This window comes from Cupressus sempervirens, chromosome 4, assembly GCF_028749045.1.
Source record: "Cupressus sempervirens isolate cs-2001-9-10 chromosome 4, ASM2874904v1, whole genome shotgun sequence".
NCBI classification, from domain to species: Eukaryota; Viridiplantae; Streptophyta; class Pinopsida; order Cupressales; family Cupressaceae; genus Cupressus; species Cupressus sempervirens.
The window spans coordinates 557,304,119-557,330,701 of NC_143121.1; the positions used below are offsets into that span (position 1 = coordinate 557,304,119).

Here is a 26,583-nt window from a genome sequence, read left to right on the forward strand (position 1 = left end):
GTGCAAGGATACGTCGATAGGTTTTAATAAAAAATTAAATTTGAAGAGATGTATAATTGAAAGAGGGATTTCAAATTTAATAGCATAAAATTAAATCTTTATATAGAGTTGATGCATATACCCATGACTACCTTCTTTCGAGTTTTAGAAATTGTACAGCTTTAATATATTATTTAATGTCTAACATCCCAATTCAAGAGTTCATTTGAACTATACAATATTTGAAATATTTTGTTTATTGTAAATACACCAGTAATTGGAGTCCTCTTCCTGGCAAGACGGAAAATAAACTATACGTTAAAGTACATGTGTCTCATTATTATAAAATAAAGAATTAGCAGAATTCAAAAAGCATTTAAAAAGTAACTTGACATACTTGAAATTGTATTGAGCATTTCTTGTGTATGAACAATCTTTGAATTTAACAAATGTCAACCTGTAGAAACGAGTAACGGATTACTTAGGAAACTGTAAAAAGAAACCAATAAAGGAAAAAATGAATAGTTTTAGAATGTCAAACATTACCATTTTTTGTAGAAGTAGCTTCATAGATATGGTTTGCATGCGAGATTGAGTGCAAATGTGCCTCTTCTTTCTTTCTAATAATATTGTACGAGTTTTTTTGTATCTTACAGAAGCGGTCAAACGAGAAGGCTATATACGAAGGCCTTGGATTTGACTCTTCAAATTGCTGTGAAGGTGAGGCCTCGTCTTTCAGTTTGACCTATACCAATTGCCCTACCTAGGGTAAGACCTTGTGATTTGTGTATAGTGAGAGCCCAAGCTATGGGGAAGGATATTTGTGTACGATTGCCTCGGGATATGGGTTGTATTGGAATGGTTTTTGGGTTTCTAGGATCCCAAGGTGGTCCAATATAGCCATTGAACTCTATAGTAACATATGAAGGAAACAAAGGAAGTTTAAAGCCTACAGGATATGCTATATTTTTTTACCTCTCTAAGAGACCCATTAACAAGACCAGCAACGATCCAAAGGTTTGTTGTAAGCATAACACGTTGAAGTTAACATAATAAAACTTCTTTGGATAGTTGGTCATCATCAACAGATTCCTCAAGTCTATGGTGTGCATTTATCGCAATGCAAAGTGCAATAGGGACATTTAGTTATTTTATCATTTTCTTTTTGTGGAGTGAAACTTGTTCATTAGTAGCAAACAAATGTGTTGTGTGGTCAAACGCAAGCTCTTCATTTGGAGTGAGATTCTTGTTTGTGTGAGTCATTAACAACTCCCAATCATGTAGCAGCAGTTCTCCATTGCACATATTTTGTAGTGTTTGGCGAAATTGTATTTGAAGTAGATCATCACCTTGCTGCCTAAATATTGTTTCCAATGTTACAACTATATTAAAATTGTGCCACAGTTTTTTTGCATTAGAGTGAGATGCATAGATCGGTTTATCTATAACAAGACGAAGTTGGGCTACGTCTCCTTCAAGAATCATCAACATGCCACCAAAGCAAAGTGTTGTATGGGTAGCGCAATACCATTTGGGAAAAAGCGTGGGAAAGGCCACGTCAAACAAACCCTCAGTACTATACTCATTAATGGGTGTTGAACTTATGGGTGGCCAAACTACCATGTCATCAATCTCTTGTTCTATTTGTAGTTGACAGCGTTTGTTTGGTAGGCTCATCATAAATGATGTTGAATATTGGGAGCAACCTTCTATATCACATTGTATGTTTTCAATTGGAGCATTTGTTGAAGCTAGAGTTTCACTGCAATCATCAACTATACATAGCATCTGTGAAATATTTGTATTGCAAGTAGGGAGCATTGATAATGCCAAATTGTCAATTTCTACATCTTAGTAGTAAGGGTCAAATTTGATCTTGTACGACAGTGCATTGTGATCATGACTTCTACTAACATAGCAATCATAATGCTTCCCACTTGTATTTAGTCTTCGAACGATTAAGACAGTTTAGTTGGTAAATTGTACGAGGTAAAAAATTTGTAATTGTATGTATATCCTGGGGGAAGCTTATTATATGGCCACTATATTTGTATTGTGCACCATGAGCATGGCTTACTTGCAAGATGGGAGTAACATGAGCAATAAGCATTTCTTCTACTTGGGTGAGAACCCTCTACACATTTGGTTGCCTAGAGTGGTAAATGTTGTTGGCTTTTGAGAAACAATGTATTCCCCTCTCAAAAAAACACCTCTATCAAGTTATAACTCCATTTGATGTACATACATTCATGCTGGGGTAGCATTCCTTACAGGTAGTATATGTTTGGACTCTAGAGAGGGCATCTATCCTAGTTCTAAATCTATGGGCTGCATCTATATACTTAGATAACGAATGGAAATCCATGTGGGTCATTGACTGTTGACAATGAGGGCTCTTATCAACAAGATTTGGTGGTACATTTATAAAATTTTGTGGAGTAGGTAAACTTGAAGAACCTTGGGGGTGGCGGGGTAGTGGCAAGTTTGGTGCTAACTATAAATGTTGGTAGCATTGTACATAACGATGTACTCCAATTTCTTCTCTATGGCATGCATAATATAGGTGACTTCTCTTGCGTGATTGCATAACAACATTGTTATTATGGATGGGTTGTCTATCTAGATCAGGAGCAACGAGAGCCATTCATTGAATTGTACAATAATAAGAACAATGCATTTCTATTATCACTATACATCAAAAAAAACAAGGAAGTGCATCAAGAAAAACAATTTTATAAAAACAGTATCCATCCATTCCGCTCACATTGTAGAGATGGAATTATCAAATATGTTGAAGAGTAAGAGTAGTAGTTTGTTGGTATTTTTTTAAGGTGCTCTCATTTAAGAAATCCAACTCAGCAACTTCTAGGATTGTTGATTTGAGACGCAATTCTTCATTATAAGTTTCCATTTTGCTGGTAACTGTTAATAGGAAACGATTGTATTGAGCAGTTCGTATGACGAACTCCGCACAATCAGATTCAATATCATTGAATTGTAGCATATAGAGATCTTTTGCAAGCATACCAAGGAGTTTAGTTGAGGTATCATCGAAAGTAGTTGCCCACAATGCTCCGGTATGGTCTTCGTTCTTGACTTGAAGTACATGTCTATAATCACATTCTAAAAACGTGATGAGACACTTTGTGTAGTACAACTTGCAATCACTATTTTGTTCAACCCTTTTCTTGCACTGCTTTCTTGCTATGACAAGGGGACATGCTCGATAACAAAATTTCTTCCTAACGACAAAAACAAGGGTTGCTTTAACAATGGATTGGAGAGGTTTTGAGGAGTTTGGACATTCCTTTTCAATAAAATTAGAGGCAGATCTAGCAGGGTGAGCATTGGTGCAAGACATGTATGTCCATGTTCGGCAAACCAAGACTACAGCTGCTTGGCTTCATGAATATCAAGGTTTATAAGTAACTGCGAATTGGCAAGTGTTCTTACAACCCTACCATTGTATTTTGCCACACTACCATTTTTTACAACAAGCACAATTGACTTTTGTAGATGATATATTTCTTGTAGTTGCACACCTTCCACAGCAGCCTGTCCTCACAAAGTTACATTGATAATGGATGTAGAAACATCAATCATCTTGAGACTCCTTTTGACAACCTCAGTTCCATCTTGCCTTTTTATTGTAGAGGCAGGATCCACACAAATGACAATTCCAATGAGATCAAATGTAAAAATAATATTTGTATTCAGAATCTCTACAATGGGTGTAAAAATGTAGCAGATTGGTGGAATTAAGAGCTCATCTTCACATAGAGAAAGTGTTGAATCTCCATTTAAAGTGATTTCAAAATCACTGTTCAACTTATTGTAGAACTTGTTTGCAGATTTGATGGTAACACCAAACAATGTGTAGACACTCCCAACTTGGACTTTCTCAAAGTGGAGGTTTGCAACATCATTGAAGCAAGTTCTCCGGACTTCAGTCTTTTTAGTATCAATAATGTCAAAACGGAACATATGATCATTCCCATTCTTTGTGTTGAATTAGTAATTTTCCTTCTTCATAGTCACACGACCTTTAATAGTCCACATTGTTTGATATAAGTTCAGACTTTTAAAAGGAGTGCTTGTTATAGCGCGACGTTTTTTCCATAGAGATGCATCAAGGCCAAACATCATTTTAGTAGGAGTCATATGCATTGATGTGGCAATATGTTCAACATTTTGTCCCGTGCTCAATGGACTAACAAAAGATTGGTTCACATTCTTATCTAGTTCTTTGAATAAGAAGCTTGGGACAGCAATGATATCATGTTCCGTGCATAGAAACTTCTAAGTTGGCGATTACAATCCACCTAAATAAGTAGGTAAAATAATAATTTTAGTAAGGTTACATAATTGCATATCAAAACAAGAAGGGTTTCAATAAATAGAGTCGTAGTAGTCATTGACTTACCTCAACTCACAAATGGTGGGAATGGAATAGTTGGTGATATGTATTATAGAACCCTTTTGGATCTTATCTAAAGTTATAAGATCATTAAACTTCCTCAGCAAGGTTGTTTTTTGTAGGGGAAGGCCATCGGATAGCTCTAACTTGTATCTATTTGTTGCTTGAGTTCCTTGTCCAAACATTGTAATGCCAAAGACCTAGAGATGTGGTTGCACATGTAAGTTGTCATTGTTGATAAGTCTGATTGCATCTTTCGTAAAAGATTGAGACAAAACTTAGAGAGATTGAATTTACTCTATAAAGTGAGGCCGGTGATTATCATGATCTTGTTTAGAAATACAAACATAGTAGTCAACAATATGGTAAATTTAGAGGAGTATTTGTTTCTCAATGTCCTAATAGCCCACTTGATATAATTAGGGTTGATATAATTAGGGTTGGACCTAAGCAGTATATTATGGTACCACTTTGCACAAGAACATAGTGGTTATAGTAGAACAAGAACATTTGTAGCTCACTTTCATATGGTTGAATGCATCTCTATGGTGAAGTGTAGGATGGAAAGTAATGAGTAACTATAGTGGCCTACCACTATGAAGATAAGCCAAAGAAAATGGAAGGTAACATCAACTTAACTTTGGGGTAAAACGATGCGTACTTGGAGATTCTTACTTATATATACTTCCTTGTATTAATCATGTTGTCATCTATGTTTTCAACGCAATGTGGAATAATATCATTTCATGTTTTCATATAAACTATGAAGTCAAAGTAATAGAAGAGCAATCATGTTGTCTACTAAGAAGGAAACTATAAGTTTAATTGTATTAAGTACCTATAGTTTGAAATCAAAACATGTACACGAGGAAGAAGAATAGAGGTAAGAAGGCATACCAGGAATATGCAATCCAGAATTTATGTCTTCAACTATACACGTTTTGTGATGCCAAGTGTGTTCTTGGAAGAGTATTGTTAGCCATAAATGGTTAGTGTGGCTCGAAAAGACATATTTGGTTTTAAAAATATGGTTGAAACCTTGTTATTGATGTTAGTATAAAGAATTGTCAAGGAACATAATATCCAATTATCTATTAAAGAGATAGTTTTAATTGTATCTATTAACATTAGTTTCAAACCAAAACATATACACAATGAAAATGTATAGAGATATGAGGGCATACAAATAAACTACAAACCAGAATTGCTTTGGTGAAGCACACGTTTGTCAATTAAAGTGTGGGAATAGATTAAAAAGAGTGCTCAAACTTGGAGTATAACATATTATGCAAACAAACTAAATGTCAAACATAGACTGAAATAGGATAGGATGGACACATTTATATCAAGTGTTAAGGAAGTATATGTAAGAATATGCGCAATGCATGCAAAAGCTTAAAAAAACATTAGGACACAATTAGATTGTGAAGTTAAGGTAGAATTTGATGTTTTTGCAAAAAAGGATAGCGACAAACATAAACATACAAGCAAAAGGGTGCAAAAAATGCATAAAGATGTGCTATGTATAACTTGGTATACAACATTGTATTATGACAAAAAACCATTGTAGTTAAATGTATGTGAGATATCTTTTAGACATTATAGGTCAGTTTATCTAAATAAACAAATGTAATGTCTCTTCAAGAAATCTGAAATATGCAAGGGTAAAGGAAGAAGTAAAGCGAATAAGTGTTGGAGATATATGTAAGGCATACCTGAGTGTTTACAACTTAAACTTCAATCAGCATTTGATATAATAGAGGAGGAACATAATGCCGATTCACTCATTACAGTAATAGGAAAAGTTTCAAAATCCCCTAGTGTTTAAAGAGTTATATAAAAGGATCCACTAATAAACACCAATAGAGGACAACACAAGTGAAGCATGTTCTATGGACGATTAAGATAGTCTTGAAATGCACGACGAATAATGGGTGTGTTTCCTTGTCTGTAATACTCGTCAGCATGAATCTCCCCTTAGATAAGTGCAATAACTATAATAGTTGAGTTGTTGTGTATTGATTTCGTGCAATACTTCCTCGGCTTTGATGATCTCAAAATCTCTAACATCACATGTATGTATACTTGCCACTTTAATATGTGCATATAGTTCTGCACAATTCATAGAAGCACAATTTGCAAGATTTTGGATTTCAGTTTGAGGATACCCATCCAATTGATGGACACATTAGACCCCATAGATGGTTGCAGAGTATTGATCTCAGATGTACTACTAGAGATGCCTATTATGTGGAAAGGTTTTGGAGGATTAGCCATGACCTAGAAAACCAAAATAAATGTTAAATCTAAAAAAGAGAACCAATAACAACATTCAGAGTATTAAATGGTAGTTATTTTTATCCATAATATACACTAATATACACTTACATTCATAATATACACTAATGGACATTAGTGTATAATATGAATAAAAATAACTATCATTTAATACTATGAATGTTGTTATTGGTTCTCTTTTTTAGATTTAACATTTATTTTGGTTTTCTAGGTCATGGCTAATCCTCCACAATCTTTCCACCTAATAGACATCTCTAGTAGTACATCTAAGATCAATACTCTGCAACCATCTACGGGGTCTAATGTGTCCATCAATTGGAATGGGTATCCTCAAATTGAAATCCAAAATCTTGCAAATTGTGCTTCTATGAATTGTACAGAACTATATGCACATATTAAAGTGGCAAGTATACATACATGTGATGTTAGAGATTTTGAGATCATCAGAGCTGAGGAAGTATTGCATGAAATCAATACACAACAACTCAACTATTATAGTTACTGCACTTATCTAAGGGAGATTCATGTTGACGAGTATTACAGACAAGGAAACACACCCATTATTCGTCGTGCATTCCAAGACTATCTTAATCATCCATAGAACATGCTTCACTTGTGTTGTCCTCTATTGGTGTTTATTAGTGGATCCTTTTATATAACTCTTTAAACACTAGGGGATTTTGAAACTTTTCCTATTACTGTAATGAGTGAATCAGCTTTATGTTCCTCCTCTATTATATCAAATGCTGATTGAAGTTTAAGTTGTAAACACCCAGTTCTATTTTGAATACAAGTATGCCTTGCATATATCTCCAACACTTATACACTTTACTTCTTCCTTTACCCTTGCATATTTCAGATTTCTCAAAGAGACACCACATTTATTTATTTACATAAACTAACCTATAATGTCTAAAAGATATCTCACATACATTTAACTACAATGGTTTTTTGTCATAGGAAAATGTTGTATACCAAGTTATATATAGCACATCTTTATGCATTTTTTGCACCCTTTTACTTATAGGTTTATGTTTGTCGCTATCCTTTTTTGCAAAAACATCAAATTTTATCTTAACTTCACAATCTAATCATGTCCTAATATTTTTTTAAAAATTTGCATGCATTGCACAAATTCTTACATATACTTCCTTAACACTTGATATAAATGTGTCCATCCTATCCTATTTCGACCTGTGCTCGACATTTAATTTGTTCGCATAATATGTTATGCTCCAAGTTTGACCACTCTTTTGAATCTATTCCCACACTTTAATTGACAAATGTGTGCTTCACCAAAGCAATTCTGGTTTGTAGTTTATTTGTATGCCCCAAAGTAACGTGAATCAGAATCGTATCGGAATCAGCACGGCCGAATCGAATCGTGAATCGGGGGTGAATCGCCGGTGAATCGGCGATGAATCGGCAAATTTGACAAAACCCTTTAAATGTAAAGATTTTAACAATTTAAGACTTATTTCATGCACCCTTCATTGAATATAACTTAAAAACACTATAACATCATCAAATAGAATCTAACATACATAAACATGAAACATAAAATCCATCACATACGTAACTATGTTATCATTATGTACTAAAATGTAAATTGTATGCTAGCTGAAGTAAATAAAAATCAAATGATCATAATGATTCAAATCATAGAATCAGTAAGATGAAATCATGAAGATCTATAAGACATCAAATCATAAATGTATGTATAAATCTAAGATGAAGATCCATGAAAGTTTGAAACATATGTCTATCAATGATTCAATATCACTATCAATATCTATACAGTGTAAACAAAATATAAAAACAAGGCTCCAGCTCAAACCTCATCATCCTCTAGCTCTGTTGCAGCCTCAACCTCAGCCTCTAAGTATCCAGTTTGCCTATGAGAAAGGCGTGTAAGGTAGGTCCTAGAGGACCGTCGAGCCATGTCCCCTGCATGGGCAATGGGCTCATGAATAACGTCACTAGGGCCTACGTCTGTGCGTGCGCGTGTGCGTCTACCAATGCCTGAACGTGCTCTAGCTGCCTCCTCTGCCCTGGCCACAGCCTCAGCCTCTACATCCACCTGGTCAACCCACGCGCGGTCTTCCTCAGTGAAGACTGGGTCCACGGTCTCTGTGATCCACTCTGATTCTAAATCAATCTCCTCTAGAATGATCCGAGAGGAGTCAGCGCCCAAAATCTGTCTGATCCTAAGACGAAGGTTGTAATGAACAAAGACAAGATCATTCAACCTCTGCACTGTCAACCTGTTTCTCCTCTTCGAGTGGATGTGCTCGAACATGGACCAACTGCGCTCACATCCAGAAGCGCTGCTCGGCTGACTCAAAATGCGGATGGCAATTTTTTGAAGGTTTGGGGTTGTGGCCCCAAACATTTGCCACCATCTATCTGAAATAAGGAAAAAACAAAAACAATTAGTCTCATTTACAGATTACAACTCTAAAATTAATGCATTATATAATCAACTTTAAGTTTAGAATCTAGATTCATGAACATTGAATATATTATTTAATTTTTACCTAGTTGTAGTGTTGTCTGAGCATTTATGGCCATCCTGCCAAAGAAAAGTGGCCCCTCCTTATTGTTGAACTGGTCTAGCTCAACAATCGCAGCAGCGTTATTTTCATCGCTACTCAATCTCTGAATCACTGTGTATAAGCCAATGAGAACCTCCGCATCCGCCTTGAACTCAAGACGGAAACGAAATGCCGGATTCAGATAGTAAGCTGCTGCGTGGATGGGTCGATGGAGCTGATTCTGCCATCTCCTATCGATAATGTCCCAAATAGGGCCATACCTCTCCTGCACTCCTGCATATTGGGCTATGATGGCCTCCTTGGCCCTATCCATGCCCTCATAAATGTAGCCCATAGAGGGCTTCTCCCCATCAGCAGTTCATAGCAAAGCTACAAGGGGCTCAGTGACCTACATATAAAGTAAAACAAAAAATTTGAGTCAAAACTTAAATATAAAATAATATAACTTAAAGTAAAAGCAAAATCCTAAATGTTAAATTGCAATAAATTTACCTTAAGGATTTCTCTAGCGGGTTTCCAAAAACCATCCTCATCAAATATGCAATCCACCACATCTAACCCTACAGTGGTCGTAGCATAAGAAGAGAAAATCCACTCCTACCCAACAAACATGCTCCTCAATCCATCCCTTGATGTCAACAAGGACTGCAAGGTGATGAAATTCGAGGCAAACCTCATGATACCTGGGCGAGCTAACTCCTTGCCTTTTGTGTACTTCCTCATTGTGCTAAGGACAAATGCATGATTATAAATGAATTTGCATATGTTTTTTGCCCTTTCCACACATGACTTGACAAACTCAAGTTTGCCAATTTCCTCCAACATGAGGTCAATGCAGTGTGCTGCACAAGGGGACCAAAATATGGTGGGGTGCCTCTCCATCAAAAGTTTACCTACAACAATTTTAAGTCAATTAGAAACTCAAATTTCAAAATTCAAATAAATTTATTTTCAAAACTTGCAAAGTTAAAAGTTTACCTACTGCAACATAATTTGCTGCATTATCCGTCACCACCTGGATCACATTTTGTTCTCCCACCTCTGCTATAACTTCCTCAATAGCCTCACATAAATATGTGGCATTTTTCACATGTGCAGAAGCATCAATGGATTTTATGAACATGGTATATCCTACAAGTAACAAAACAACGAATTATAATATTAAATGGATCATTAACGAATTAGCATTCAACAAATCAAAATTTACAATGTATGTAGGAAAGTAAAATGATCAATCACCTCCACAGGATACAAGAAAATTGAGGAGTGTTCTATTCCTCCTATCGGTCCAACCCTCAGTCATGATGGTGCAACCCTTTGCAATCCATTCCTTTCGGTTCTCCTCGAGGTCAACACTCATGTCCTCTACCATCTCATCCAGGAGGTATCCGCTCAACTTAGCCTCAGTTGGGGCTTTAAACCCCGGACCACAAATAGCAACCGCATCTATCATATTCTGCCAATAAGGAGCCCTATCACAAATAAAAGTTTAGATGTCAAAGACTCAAATTATAAAACAAGTAGATATAATTAAAGTTTTACTTTTACTTTTAATTTTAGCTTTAAAGAAAACAAAGAAAAAAGAATCAATTACCTAGCTGCAATAAATGGAATGTTGCAAAAGTACCAAAATTTGCATATCTCCTTTCTGGCAGCATCGTGAATCTCCTTGTTCAAACCCATGCCCTCAAGCGTGGGTTGGGAACCAGTAGTGCGGGGCACAAAGTAACTATCCATTCTGTTTTTCCGCACTCTAGGCTGCAATAGGTTGGTGTGGAACTCTGTCTCAATATGTGACCGACTAGCACTAGCACGAGCAGAAGAACTAGGATAAAAAGGAGGCCTAGAAGAACCCTCTCCAACACAACCTACGGATGCGGAAGCTGATGCAGATGCAAATGTGGATGCGGCTGCGGATGCGGGAACATGGGAGCCAATACCCCTTAACCCTTCAACTTGCATTTTCCTATTTGCTTTGTCTTTTTCAATTTTTTCTAATGCCATTAAGCAAGTGTGTTTTGCCTCAGGAGTTTCGTGAGTGCAAACTGTAACATCATGTCCAGGTATAGCAGCAATGTGGAATTTCAATCTATAAATACCCCCGGAAGTTATTTTTTCTTTACAAAACATGCATTTTGTTTGATATTTGGTTCTTCCAAAAAACTCTTCATTATATTTCCAACATTCATCTTTTTTACCCATTGGAATTTGCGAAAAATGAGAGCAAAGGCTGCTGCAATAAAAAAATTTATGTAAAATATCAAAGTTTGAAGCTAATAAAAATTCGAAAACAACAAACCCTAGCTTGCAACTTAGTAAAAATAAAGAACATTCAAGATTTACACTACAATTCTTGAAAACTATAGAAATTTAACAAAAAACACATAATACACTAAAAATTTAACAAAAAATGCATAATACACTAACATGCAAGAAAAAAATAAGCACTTACCTCTTGCAAATGAGTTGAGGAGTGTTGATATTGGCTACTTAATGCTCCCAAAGCAATTGATGGGCTCCCCAAATGGCCTGTTGATCTCTTTGGTGCTCCTCCTTCTTGCCGGTTGGAAACCTATGGCTTTTCTTTTCTCTTCTTCTCTCTCACTTTTCCTCTCTTCTACTCATGCTTCACAAATAGAAGGCCCTTTAGGGTTATAACAAAGAGAATAGGTCAAAAACAAAGTGAAAAAAACAAGTGATTTTTTTAAAAATTTCAACTTCCCTTTTTACATGCCGCGGGCGATTCATAGCCAATTTTTTAAGGCGATTTTGGCGATTTTTACATGAATCGCCTGAATCGGCGATTCAGGCATTCATGGCCCAGAAATCGGCGATACCGATTAACAATTCAAAAAAAATCGTGCAGGATGAATCGGGTCGTGAAATCGCCGATTCAAGCGATTTTTGGGTGATTCTCGTTACTATGGTATGCCCTCATATCTCTATACATATGCATTGTATATATGTTTTGGTTTGAAACTAATGTTAATAGATACAATTAAAACTATCTCTTTAATAGATAGTTGGATATTATGTTCCTTGGCAATTCTTTATGCTAACATCAATAACAAGGTTTCAACGATATTTTTTAAACCAGATATGTCTTTTTAAGCCACACTAACCATTTATGGCTAACAATTCTCCTCTTCCAAGAACACACTTGGCATTACAAAACATGTATAATTGAAGACATAAATTTCGGATTGCATATTCTTGGTATGCCTTCTTACCTCTATTCTTCTTCCTCGTGTACATGTTTTAATTTCAAACTATAGGTACTTAATATAATTAAACTTATTATAGTTTCCTTCTTAGTAGACAACATGAATGCTCTTCTATTACTTTGACTTCATCGTTTAGATGAAAATATGAAAGGATATTATTTCACATTGCATTGAAAACATAGATGACAACAAAATATAGATAACAACACGATTAATACAAGGAAGTATATATAAGTAAGAATCTCCAAGTATGCATCATTTGACCCTGAAGTTAAGTTGATGTTACCTTCCATTTTCTTTGGCTTATCTTCATGGTGGTAGGCTACTACAGTTATTACTTTCCGCCCTACACTTCACCATAGAGATGCATTAAGCTACAAATGTTCTTGTTCTACTATAACAACTATGTTCTCGTGCAAAGTGGTACCGTATTATACTGCTTAGGTCCAACCCTAATTATATTAAGTGGGCTGTTATGACATTGAGAAACACATACTCCTCTAAATTTATCATATTGCTGACTACTATGTTTGTATTTCTAAACAAGATCATGATAATCACCTATCTCACTTTATAGGGTAAATTCAATCTCTCCAAGTTATGTCTCAATCTCTTACAGAAGATGCAATCAAACTTATCAACAATGAATGTACAACCACATCTCCAGGTCTTTGGCATTGTACTGTTTGGACAAGGAACTAAACCAACAAATAGATATAAGTTAGAGCTCTCTGACGGCCTTCATCTACAAAAACCAACCTTGACAAGGTAATTTAATGATCTAATAACTTCAGCTAAGATCCAAATGGGTCCTATAATACATGTCACCCACTATTCCATTCCCACCATTTGTGAGTCAAGGTAAGTCAATGACTACTATGATTCTATTTATCGAAACCCTTCTTGTTTTGTTATGCAATTATGTAACCTTTGTAAAATTATTATTTTAGCTACTTATTTAGGTGGATTGTAATCTCCAACTTAGAGGTTCTATGCACAAAACATGATATCATTGGTGTCTCGAGCTTCTTATTCAAAGAACCAAATAAGAATGTGAACCAGTCTTTCGTTAGTCCATTGAGCATGGGACAAAATGATGAACACATTGACACATCAACGCATATGACTCCTACTAAAATGATGTTTGCCCTTGATGCATCTCTACTGAAAACAACATCACGCTATAATAATCACTCCTTTTAAAAGTTTGAACCCATATCAAACAATGTGGACTATTAAAGGTCGTGTGACTATGAAAAGGAAAAATACCAAATCAACGCAAAGAATGGGAATGGTCATATCTTCAGTTTTGACATTATTGATATTGAAAAGACCGAAGTCCGGATAACTTGCTTCAATGATGTTGCAAACATCCACTTTGATAAAGTCCAAGTTGGGAGTGTCTACATTTTGTCTAGTGGTACCATCAAATCTGCTAACAAGTTCTACAATAAGTTGAATAGTGATTTTGAAATCACTTTAAACGAAGATTCAACACTTTCTCTATGTGAAGATGACCTCTTAATTCCAACACTCTGCTACACTTTTACACCCATTGCAGAGATTCTGAATACAAATATTATTTCTAAATTTGATCTCATTGGAATTGTCATTTGTCTAGATCTCGCTTCTACAATAAAAAGGCGAGATGGAACCGAGGTTGTCAAAAGGAGTCTCAAGATGATTGATGTTTCTACATCCATTATCAATATAACTTTGTGGGGATAGGCAGCTATGAAAGAAGGTGTGCAACTACTAGAAATGTATCATCTACAAAAGTCAATTGTGCTTCTTGTAAAAAATGGTCATGTGTCAAAATACAATGGTAGGGTAGTAAGCACACTTGCCAATTTGCAGTTACTTATAAACCCTGATATTCATGAAGCCAACCAGCTACAGTCTTGGTTTGCCGAATATGGGCATACATGTCTTGCACCAACGCCCACCCTGCTAGATCCGCCTCTAATTTTAGCACGGAAAACTATGACCACGATTGAAGAGGAATGTCCAAACTCCTCAAAGCCTCTCCAATGCATTGTTAAAGCAACCCTTGTTTTAATTGTTAGGATGAGGTTTTGTTATCTAGGATGTCCCCTTGTCATAGCAAGAAAGTAGTGCAAGAAAAGGGTGGAACAAAATGGTGATTGCAAGTTGTACTGCCCAAAGTGTCTCACCACGTTTTCAGAATGCAATTATAGATATGTACTTCAAGTCAAGATCGAAGACCATACTGGAGCATTGTGGGCAACTGCTTAGGATGACACCGCAACTAAACTCCTTGTTACGCCCGGAAAAGAACTCTATATGCTACATTTCAATGATGGTGAACCTGATTGTGCGGAGTTCGTCATACAAACTGCTCAATACAACCATTTCCTATTAACAGTTACCAGCAAAATGGAAACTTATAATGAGGAATTGTGTCTCAAATCAACAATCCTAGAAGTTGGTGAATTGGATTTCTTAAATGAGAGCACCTTACTCTTCAATGAAATTTTCACCCCATGTCAGCAGCCATTGAATAGATAATGCAACTTACATGAAGGCACAAAACTTACATTTTTTAATACTTCTATCCATACCTCAAGACAACTCTTTCTTATAAGTATATTGTATGTGAATCACAACTTATTCTATTGCTCCTTAATATCCATTATCTATGCTTGCCACCTACTCTTTTTTGTATTGACTACTATCTCCATATTGTCTACTCGTCGATAGGGTTTCAAGACCCCCTCAAAACTTGCCTTTTCCCCTTGTTGTACATTGAATATATAGTTGTTGTTTATCGATTATATCTATTTTGTTATGGTTTCTAATGGCATATATTTGTTCTCCAATAAATGTGTGCTCTACTATAAATGTGCTCTCTATTTTATTTATTCTTGCACCTCCAAAATTATTATCTAATATATCTTACATCTGATAATATCAAATACATTACAAAACAATATTCAACCCTTTACTCTTGGTAATTTTACATATGTACAAAAAAAACCAACAAACTACTACTCTTACTCTTCAACATATTTGATACTTCCACCTCTACAACATGAATGGAATGGATGGATATTGTTTTTATTAAATTGTCTTTGTTGTTGTGCATCCTTGTCTTTTTTGATGCATAATGGTAATAGAAATGCATTGTTCTTCTTATTGTACAATTCAGCGAATGACTCTCGTTGCTCTTGGTCCAGATAGACAACCCATCTATAATAACAATGTTTCTATGCAATCACACAAGAGAAGTCACCTATATTATGCACACCATAGAGAAGAAATTTGAGTACGTTATTGCGTACAATGCTACCAACATTTACAATTAGCACCAAACTTGCCACTCCCTCGCCACCCCCAAGGTTCTTCAAGTTCACCTACTCCACAAACTTCGATAAGTGTGCCACCAAATCTTGTTGAGAAGATCCCTCATTGTCAACAGTCAACGACCCACATGGATTTCCATTTGTTATCTAAATATATAGATGCAGCCCATAGATTTAGAACTAGGATAGATGCCCTCTCTAGATTCCAAACATGTACTACTTATAAGGAATGCTACCCCGATATGAACATGTACTACTTATAAGGAATGCTACCCCGATATGAATGTATGTACATCGAATGGAGTTATAACTTGTAAGAGGTGTTTTTTCTGTGAGGGAAATACATCGCTTCTTAGAAGCCAACAACATGTACCACTTTAGGAAACCAACTATGCTGAGTGTTCTACCCAAGTAGAAGAGATCCTTATTGCACATGTTACTCCCATCTTGCAAGTAACCCATGCTCATGGTGAGCAATACAAATATAGTGGCCATAAAATAAGCTTCCCCCAGGATACACATACAATTACAAAAAATTTACCGCATACAATTTACCAACTAGATGTCTTAATCATTCGAAGACTAAATACAAGTGGGAAGCATTATGATTGCTATGTTAGTAGTAATCATGTTCACAATGCACTGTCGTACAAGATCAAATTTGACCCTTACTACAAAGATGTAGAAATTGACAATTTGGCATTATCAATGCTCCCTACTTGTAATACAAATATTTCATAGATGCTATGTATAACTGATGATTGCAGTGAAACTCTAGCTTCAACAAATGCTCCAGTTGAAAACATACAATGTGATATAGAAGGTTGTTCTCAATATTCAACGTCATTTATGATGAGCCTACCAAATTAATGTCGTCAGCCACAAATCATTAAAGATTCTTTACATATAGAACAAGAGATCGATGACATGGTAGTTTGGCCACCCATAACCCCCATTGATGAGTATAGTACTGAGGGTTTGTTTGACATGGCCTTTCCCACGCTTTTCCCAAATGGCACTGCACTAACCATGCAACCGCAAGCTAGAGAAGTGAAAAATGCATGAATATGCAGTGCATCTTATTCATTACCATGATAATAGGTTTGGCCAACATCCACACTTTAGATACTTCCTCTTGAATCTTATGACGTGTCATCGTAGCCAGTCTACTGCATCTATTTTTATTAAATGAAAAGTTGAAGACAATACACCATCCACTATTGAAGACCTTTGCTCCCACTTAACTAACCTACCTGACAATCAACTTGTTGAAGAACTAATGCACTTTGGGTTTACCTTACGAGGGACAAGAGCATTCTTGAATACACATCCCACAAAGTTGACAAGTTTGATTACCCAAATAGGTTCCCCAACATTTTTCTTTACATTGAGTGTGGCAAACATTAAATGGCCTGATTTGCATAGTGTTATCTCCCTGAATATTGCATCTTCGTTGCATACCAACAAACAACGCATTGATAATGTGATTAATAACCCTCATACAACATCACTATAACTCCACCAATGCTTCACAATTTTTCATGAAGAGATAATTGAGAAGCTCGTGGAGGCAACTAATTATTGGTATCCCTTGGAATGGCAAGGCAAAGGGTCTCCACATGTACATGGTGTCATTTGGATTAAAAATGCTCCAAATATGGACACACTTGATTGGGATGACCCTGAACGCATTAGAACAAGCCAAAAAATTCTTCAAAAAATATTTCACTGCTATGAACCCTCGCTCAAAATCTGAAATAGAGAACATGCAACATAGATCTACAACAGAAGATCTATGCCTTCTAAATACAACTGAAATAACTTTTGTTGATCCTTTTGTTGATTACGAAGACTTGGTTAATCATGTTCAAAGGCACACTCGTACTGTGAGGAATTGCCATGCAAGAAAGGTAAAGAAATGCAATGTAGCTATAAAGTTCCTTGGAAAGAATGTGAACAATCATCATTGCACCTTAATGAATCAAGACACCCATGCTTTGAACCAGCTAGAAATGATGAGAGGTTGAACATTCATAATTTGTATATGCTATCAATATGGAGAGAAAATATAGATTGTCAACCTATTACATCTTGAGCATTAGTTCTCAAATACATTGCTAAGTATGCATCCAAAGCTGAAATAAAATCTGAAAATTGTGTTCAGATGTTGGCTAGAATTTGTTCAAATTCAAATCTAGACGACAACGCCATCAAAGCATACCAAAAGTTTGTGGTAGAAATTGTTGCTGAAAGAGACATTAGTGCACAAGAAACACGTCACATGCTTCAAAAATTGCCTCTTGTGAACTGCAATCATCAGTTTATGTCTTTGAATGTGGAGAGAAAAGTGTTGTACCGCCTTAAACAAATAATTGATGGTAGCAAAATAGAATCTAGCTACATCAAGCCTACATGGAATGTCCGCTTGACCTTGAACTAGTTACACTAATTGAATCAGCAAGATCATACACATATGTTGCATCTCGCAAACGCAATAAATGGAAAATAAGAAAGGAATGAGCAATAGTACAAGTGTTTCCAAATTTTTTTGCACTTCCAGAAGAAGACTCTGAACATTTTGAAATGTTTTGTTGGAGCGAATTGCTTTTGTGCAAACACTTTCGTGAGATCCACATAGATATAGGTTTGGACAAAGACGACATTATTAGACATTGGAATCAATTAAGTGCAGAAACATATAATGTTTGGCATGTGGACCGTACTAATCACGATAAAGATGTCCAAGAAGAGGATAATGAATCAGATGGTGACATGGATATACATGATTCATTGCAAATGAATGAGTGGGAGTTTTTGTCTCAGTTGGGCCTTGCCAATAGTTCTAGCTTAAATGATCTTGACATGTTGGGAAAATGTGACTTCGACAACAAACATCCATGGGAAGACCATAGTGTTCCTTTGAATTTGCACGACCATGCCATTCAATTTATATATAGAAACAAGATGGTTGGATCAGTTCTTGAATCTTCTACCTCTCACTACACCAACAACTACAATTTATCACATCATCAGAAAATTGCACTTTCAATCATTACAAAGCACTCCGCATCTAATTTCTTTATTCAAACTTTATACATGGTCATACAAGGAACTGCCGGAACTGGAAAATCATGTTACCTTATTAGCTGCCTAAGAAATGCACTATACAATTCAATGCTCACTGCAATAAACTCACTCCTTGTTCTTGCACCAACAGGCATTGCAGCTTTCAATATCCATGCATCAACCATACATGCAGCCCTCAAAATTTCAATTCGAGAAATAAAATCACTATAGGGACAAGCATTGACAAAATACTAAGAAGATATGAAAAATATTCAATACATTTTCATAGATGAGATGAGCTTCATAGGTCCTGAACTACTACTAAAAATTGATTCCAGACTATGTGAGGCTATACCCCAAAAACAACAACTTTGCTTCGGTGCCATGTCGATGATTCTCGTAGGAGACCTAGCCCAACTTCCTCCTGTTATGGATAAACCGATCTATGCATCTCACTCTAATTCAAAAAACTTGTGGCACAATTTTAATGCAGTTGTAACTTTGGAAACAATATTTAGGCAGCAAGGTGATGATCCACTTCAAAGACAATTTTGCCAAACACTACAAAATATGCGCAATGCAGAACCGCTGCTACATGATTGGGAGTTGTTAATGACTCGCACAAAAAAGAATCTCACTCCAAATGAACAGCTTGTGTTTGACCACACAACACATTTGTTTGCTACTAATGAACAAGTTTCACTCCACAACAAAAAAATGCTAAAAGAACTAAATGTCCCTATTGCACTTTGCATTGTGATAAAAGCACACTATAGACTTGAGGAATCTATTAATGATGACCAACTATCCAAAGAATGTTTATTATGTAAACTTCAACATGTTATGCTTACAACAAACTTTGGATCACTGCTAGTCTTGTTAATGGATCTCTTGGAGAGGTAAAATATATAGTGTACTTAGTAGGCTCTAAACCTCCTTTGTTGCCTTCATATGTTACTGTAGAGTTCAATAGCTATACTAGACCACCTTGGGATCCTAAAAACCCAAAAACCATTCCAATACAACCCATATCCTGAGGCAATCATACACAAATACCCCTCCCCACAGTCTGGGCTCTCACTATACACAAATCACAAGGTCTTACCCTAGGTAGGGCAACAGTTGGTATAGGTCAAACTGAAAGACAAGGCCTCACCTTCACAGCAATCTAAAGAGTCAAATCCATTAGGTAGCTTGCTTTTATGCCTTCCTCCTCCCTTTTTCTCTCCAAGTGTAGTCCAAATGCATCCTAATAGCAAAGGAAGCCGCCCTTCTCCGAAGACTCAGCCTCATTGTTCAAGTCCCACAACTTGGACATTGTTTCCATGTTTCACAAGGTTGTCCTTAGGTAAAAACTTTGGACAAGGGTGCAAGCTTTTGCGACAACAATTACATTAAGAATCATAAAATTAATAATGGTGTTATAGTCATGCTACATGCTCAGAATCATATAGTAGGTTGTTTGCAAGATTTTGGTAAAGTGTGAAAAGTGCATTACAGACCTACTACATGCATCTTTATGTCATTTTGTGGCAATACATAAGTGCTAGGTTGGTTTTGTGCTGGTTTGAGTGCTTTGTGGAACATTTGGTGAAGATTGGAGGTTGCATCAAGGTCCCATCTTGCTATGACAACCTATATCATGATTAGAACTGTATAGAATATGAGCTCACTTACAATGAACTAGAGATGTAGTTTTAGTGGTGTCACGGTGTAAACTCAATTTGGACCATTGGTGAAAGTGATCTAAAGTGAGAAGAGCATTAGGAGACATATACTTGATCCACCATTTTTGGCATCCCTTTCAAGACTCAATGTCAAACCTATAACGTGTTGATGTGAGTTTTGTTCCACTATAAAATGTAGAATAAAATAATTGATGTTTCAAGGAGAAACACCAAATGCTCAATCCTCTCTTGATGTAAGGTCATCTCTCATGCTAAGCTTGCAAAGTAAGATCATGAAATGACGTCAAGGTTCCTTCTTAATCATGAACTTCACTCAGCTTATGATGTGATAAGTTGGTTATCACAAAGGGACTTAACGCTATTCATTCAATGGATATCAACTCTTGCACTTCTAAAGATTTTGCTTCACAATATGCAATAAAAATATAGCTTAACTGTTCCACTTTGTTACATCCCAATTTTTGGCTTGATTTAAAATTTGATCAAATAGTCGTTGAAATTTCACGAGAAGTCAATTGACAGGTAAAATTAGTAATGATCATGTGAAACGGTAAGGTAGTTAATCGTTATAATTTCATATGAAGTTGGACATGTTAGTTAATCGTTATGATGTTATTATAATTTTACCTTGAGATCTTGTAAAGTTGGTTATTCATCATGATTTCATGGGAAATGAAATGGTGGTTAGCCATTATGATGGTTTATGAATAATAATTTGTTATGGTGATTATATTGAGGAATATGATATTATCATGGAAAATTTCTTCCTTGTAGGAGCACGTTGGGGGGGAGGGGAGCATTGCCAAAAAGGAATTGGGCATGGGGGCACCACCTATCACTAGGCAAATAGGTACAACTCTTGAACCACCATGGCTAAGAGTAAACAGCTAGGCAAGCAAGAGTTTACATTGGACAACCATGAGCTAACCAGTTAAATTATATATCATTTAATAATAAAAGAAATCACTAAGCATGAATTGAAATTTGAACAAGTTGTTACCTTTAACATTTGAATTATTTGGTTGGAGCCACCTAGTGTTCAAGGCATGTCCTAACATATTGACACCGTGATACTTAAATATCTATACATGTATATGTGAATATATGTACACCAATTTTACATATATAAGGACGTATACACATACTTGATATTTGGTGAAATATATGGTTGGGATTTACGCATGTACACATATATACATACATACATAGGTATTTATAGATACCATGATGTTATATATTAAGACAATATTATTAATATTATGTCTTTCATCCTCGGCCAAAGTCTTATTTATTTACCTTGAGCGGCCAACTTGCTAATTTCTTTGGACCTTATGTCATTTCGGTGACCTTTATAATATTTAATGTATGCCACATGTTTCGTTGGCTCTTTGATCTTTATAACTTCTCCACTGCCACCTTCTTGTTCTTTCTTTTAACCGAGCATAAACTGTATATAGACAATGAGACTTTTACCGTTGGTATTACATACCTTAGCAAGTTCTATATACAATGGTTCTTATTGCCGATGATGGGAGTTCGATAGCAATGTTTCCAATCGCTTATGGCTCTGCAAATTAATTCCATGACTCAGTAGCATATTCTATTCGCCATTGCCCAACATATCACAATCTTATATTGTGTTCACATTTGCCTATCGAAAGCATAGTTGCATGTTGTAAATCCATTTGCATATTGATTGCACAGTCGTACATTGTTATGAAGATCATTACATTTATGCCATATTTGAATTTGCCTACAAATTGTACCTTATTGTTTCATAGTTACATACAACTTGAAGGATCCATTGCCATAGTTGCATATTTTAGCAACGTGCATCATTGTTAATGCCTCCTTTTTCAAATACTGTCATGAGCCAATATAGAAGGCTGCATTTAAATCGCAACCCTCAGTTCACGCTTCCAGCAAGTGTAAGATCTCTAACCTATTTCCCAATAGTGCAACAAACCAATTAACGCAACAACCTCTACCACAAGGAGGTGGTGATCTTCACACGTCATGCATTTCTTTTTAATATTCTTCCATTTAGTTATAAGAGGTTTTGATTTCTTGAATAGAAGGGTGAATCTTTATGTCTAGCTCCGAAAGGAGTATCTTTTATTCTCTCCTTGATGCCTATATCTAAGCTTAAGAATTAAGAGCAAATTATAATCAGAATATTGTTTTTCTTATTAGAACTTTGCTTAGAATTCATTTCAATGCAAACTTATACAAAGGCATTTTCCATACGTCTTTGAGATAAGAGACAACTTCAACAAGAACCAGTAGATGATTCACAAGTAACATGAATCCTTTGTGAAGCCATAGGCCCCATTCGAGCAGTATGCATTGGTTGTGAATATATAATGTTAGGCAATAGCCCCCAAACATTAATCTAGGAAGACCAGCATGTTCAAGATGAAGGGTCTGTTTGATATTCATTGAACTACAGGTATATCCCTACATGATAAGAGAAAGAACAATCTATAACAAATAAGCAAGAAATAAAAGAGTTTAAAACTGAGTCAGCTCATGAAAGTCCATTGTATAAGTCTTGTTGTCTAGTTGAGCATTGAGTTGATAGTCTAATACTAGGATGCTCAATCATTGGACAGGGAGTCACATGTCTATTTTCGGGTAGGGAGGGCCTTTCTCAGGTGAGATTGTGTGGGGATATTTAAAAGGTCCACGGTTGGGAGGTTAAGCCCCTAACAATGCTTCTTCTCTCCACCAGATGCCAAGGCTTGCACAAGACAGACATACAATCTGCATTCAAATATCTTCTGGTAACGGGTATTTTACTTTTATGATATTTGTAATCTCAAGTTGAAGAAATGTTAGATGGTTAATATTGTTTAATAAGTTATTCCCTTCAATGCTTAGAAATCAGTTTCCTTTTAGATGTATTAGGAAACCAATGAAATTAGTTGATTTTACAAATTGATCATGAAGTGTAACTACATGTAAGAGATAGGCTTACTTGATGGTTGTTATAATTGTCCTACATTCTTGTGAATATGAATATAAACGTATCTTTTATTTCCTTTTAATTGACATAATTAGCAATGGGAAAAAGGGATGTTACAGTGGTTTTGTTGCCCTAAATGGTATTGGTTATTACAATACAATGATATAACTTTTGTGCCCTAAGCAGTATATGAGGACTAACCTAGGGTTTTGCAAATGTTTTCCTAGGGGAACCAAGGTATTGCAAACTTTAAATCCTCAATTTAATTTTACTTGACTATATCTTCAATTGTTACTTATAATATTTCAGTTAAACTAATTGTAACCATTAATCTCTTTCATGTGAACATGTCAAATAATTGTTATAACCGCCTTCTCATGAATATGAAGTAGTAACTGTATTTCGATGATATGTTAGTTGTTAGCTAAGGCCCAGGCAAAGGGGTTATTACGCACTTCAACTCCAACTTGATCTTTTAACCTCTACTTCTACTTCTACTTCCACTATGAATGCAAGGAATCGTGGATGACTTGGACTCTACTAGGTATAATTTCACCAATGGCTCCACCCACCTATTAAAGGTTCAAAGGAATACACAAATGATTTTCACATCAATATCCTCTCTACAATCCCATCATCTAGATGCAAACCAAAGATTAAACATCAATTGAAGTTAAGTGTTTTCATCAACTTACACACAAGGTGATGGAGCCCCAAAATTTTGCAACTAAAATTTTCGTGGAGGTCTTGGGAATGAGTAATAATATGGAGGAAGTTGAAGTCATCATTCATTTTTTTTAGGGAAATCAATGGTAGATGCATTCTTTTGTTGATTCGCAATTAGGATTAATCGAGCAACAATTATATAAATTTGGTAGCAGCATATATAAGGGCCATGTTTTCTTGATCTGAGAAGATGGGATATGTTGTGAAGGTATCGGATTGTGATTGAACGTATCAACTAGTCTACCTGTCAGAATCTCATATATCAGATTCAAGGTTTATTTATGCTATGATTCACCGGATACTATTTGAAAACATATGTAAATATGAATCACTGACTCAAGTATTGGAGTTTCAGTGTTTGTGCTATATATTTGCTTGACTCGAAGTTCGTCTCAAACATAACAAGGTACAAGGTTATTACTATCAAAGCTAAATCAGAATATGGTTTCACACTCAGCAAAATTAAACGAGTCACAGGCAGAACTTATCAATGGCTACAGTATGGTTAATTTCTTGCCTTTTGAAATAAGCAGATATAAGCATGGCATAAGGTAATACTATGCTTGCCTGAGAAATGAAGAATCTGTTAGTTTATGGTTCTTGCAATCGAATGGAGGAGACATTGTGATTTTAATGTTCCGGTTGAAGAAAAATCTTACTAACACGTGAAGACTCTGTAATATCCAAAACGTTGGTTCATAATATCATTTGTCAAGGATTTTATGAGTTTGAAACAGCCATTTATAACCCTATCATATCTACACAGCCATCAAATATACGATTCCTTGGGACAGCTTTTCTGTTAATTCTGGATGTTGACAACCACAAAAGCATAATAAACAAGGATCAGGTCAAGATGACAGGAAGAAAAAGAGCAGTTGCGAGTCAGGAATAAAGAAGATGTGTAGCCTGAAGGATGTCAGCATGACTACTGGCCAACAGATGAATCACGCAGCACATAAGGATTCATGCCGAGATTGCTATCAGACAGCAATAAGGGATCGTCACATGAGAATATTCACAGAGTCAACCACCAATGCATACTCCAAAAGGCAGATTCTTCTAACGCCAATGCACAAATCTCCACTCAGAAATTTCTTCCAGCATTATATACCAATTTGTATCTAAAGGAGATTTTGAAATAGCTTTAAGAAAATATAGAAAGAAGATGTTACAGGCAGGGAGAGTTTGTGATTCAGGTCCAGCATTGTGTGAGCCATCTCAGAACTGCTATCTGCAGAAAACATTGTGATGCTCGATGTTGTGATCAGGGATGAGGACAAGGAGTTGTTTAGATGAATCGCGTGACCTCTTGAGCGGAGGATTTCATTATTAAAATCACTATCTTACATTATTCCCTTTCTTTTGTAGGTACGATGGATATACACCTGAATGGATCGAATGCAGACCGGTTTAGAGCAAAGATCGGATATGGAAGGCTTCATGTAAATGTTCGAACGTGTACTCAACCTGACCGCCTCTCGTGGATTATCTGGAGTTTGCAGCGTCGATACTCCCAATAGATGTTTTACGCATTTGAAGAAGGAGCTCTCACAGATTCGGAGCACGGGAAATCAAAGCGGCTAAACTATTAAAATTAAGCCTCTTCATCATTTAAAGAACATGAAACATTAATCGCCAAGTTAAAAATTATGCTAAAGTTTTGTGTTTATTTAGTTAGTTTTTATTTATGAAGGGGTGCGATGTTTTATAAAAAAATGACACCCTTAGCTTCTCTATAAATATGTATAGTGTGAAAATCAAAGGAAGACACAACATTCATCTTTCCATACTTGAACTTTTTCTTAGCTTGTCTTACGATATATTATACTTTGTCATCAGCAGAAGAGTGACTTGTTGAACCAAGCATGTGGATGGTGGATTTTTGAGTAAATTTCATTCGGTCTGGATAAATTTGTTGTGGATAGATCATCCTTAAGGAGTGTCTCTACTTATAAATTTTTCCGGCATAATTTGTAAGCGCATTTATTTCTATTTGCATTAGAGTTTAACTTCTTATTATTAAGTTGTGTCTTTTATAAAGATCTTTCATTTATTTTTATAAATATTTTAATATTCAGATAAGTGGATTGGATCATTATCGCATTTTAAATTTGATAAACTTAAATATTGTGAAATACTTTATTGTTTCCATATTTAAGTCTAATTTGTCTCCACAGGAGTAAAAGTGCATTTTAGACTAATTTGAATTGCTTTAATATAATTGATCCGTCGCGTCTAAATCATTAAATTTATTTATAGTTAGATATATTAAACTTTATAAAGTTGTATGTCTCAGCTTATAATTTTGACTCTATTGCCCATCTAATTAAGTATTGGTC

At 35.7% G+C, this 26,583-nt stretch overlaps 3 protein-coding genes across 3 annotated transcripts in view; all 3 read right to left on the reverse strand.

The window, feature by feature from the left end:
* The window catches only part of LOC149562411 (Acyl-CoA N-acyltransferases (NAT) superfamily protein), a 72,194-nt gene that overhangs the window by 36,345 nt on the left and 9,266 nt on the right, over positions 1–26,583 (reverse strand). The window lies entirely within an intron of this gene.
* On the reverse strand, positions 407–9,583 carry LOC149562412 (uncharacterized). Its single transcript, XM_089825916.1, has 3 exons — positions 9,232–9,583; positions 8,532–9,100; positions 407–436 (listed from the first exon to the last, which is right to left on the reverse strand). Exons 1-3 carry the CDS (start codon positions 9,581–9,583, stop codon positions 422–424), a joined length of 936 nt encoding a protein of 311 aa, XP_089682042.1. The 3' UTR covers positions 407–421.
* LOC149562413 (uncharacterized) lies at positions 9,506–12,052 on the reverse strand. The gene is made up of 6 exons (XM_089825915.1): positions 11,702–12,052; positions 10,844–11,482; positions 10,489–10,721; positions 10,228–10,380; positions 9,742–10,142; positions 9,506–9,637 (listed from the first exon to the last, which is right to left on the reverse strand). The coding sequence occupies exons 2-5, from the start codon at positions 11,449–11,451 to the stop codon at positions 9,847–9,849; spliced, it is 1,290 nt and encodes a 429-aa protein (XP_089682041.1). The 5' UTR covers positions 11,452–11,482; positions 11,702–12,052; the 3' UTR covers positions 9,506–9,637; positions 9,742–9,846.

Excerpts from the sequence above, each read along its gene's own strand:
- LOC149562412 (XM_089825916.1), bottom strand. The coding sequence starts at position 9,583 with ATGGGCTACATTTATGAGGGCATGGATAGGGCCAAGGAGGCCATCATA. Across the intron at positions 9,101-9,231 it reads TCAGACAACACTACAACTAG|ATAGATGGTGGCAAATGTTT; the intron begins GTAAAAATTAAA and ends TCCTTATTTCAG.
- LOC149562413 (XM_089825915.1), bottom strand. The coding sequence starts at position 11,451 with ATGGGTAAAAAAGATGAATGTTGGAAATATAATGAAGAGTTTTTTGGA. Across the intron at positions 10,722-10,843 it reads ATTCCATTTATTGCAGCTAG|GGCTCCTTATTGGCAGAATA; the intron begins GTAATTGATTCT and ends TATTTGTGATAG. Across the intron at positions 10,381-10,488 it reads TTTTCTTGTATCCTGTGGAG|GATATACCATGTTCATAAAA; the intron begins GTGATTGATCAT and ends TGTTACTTGTAG.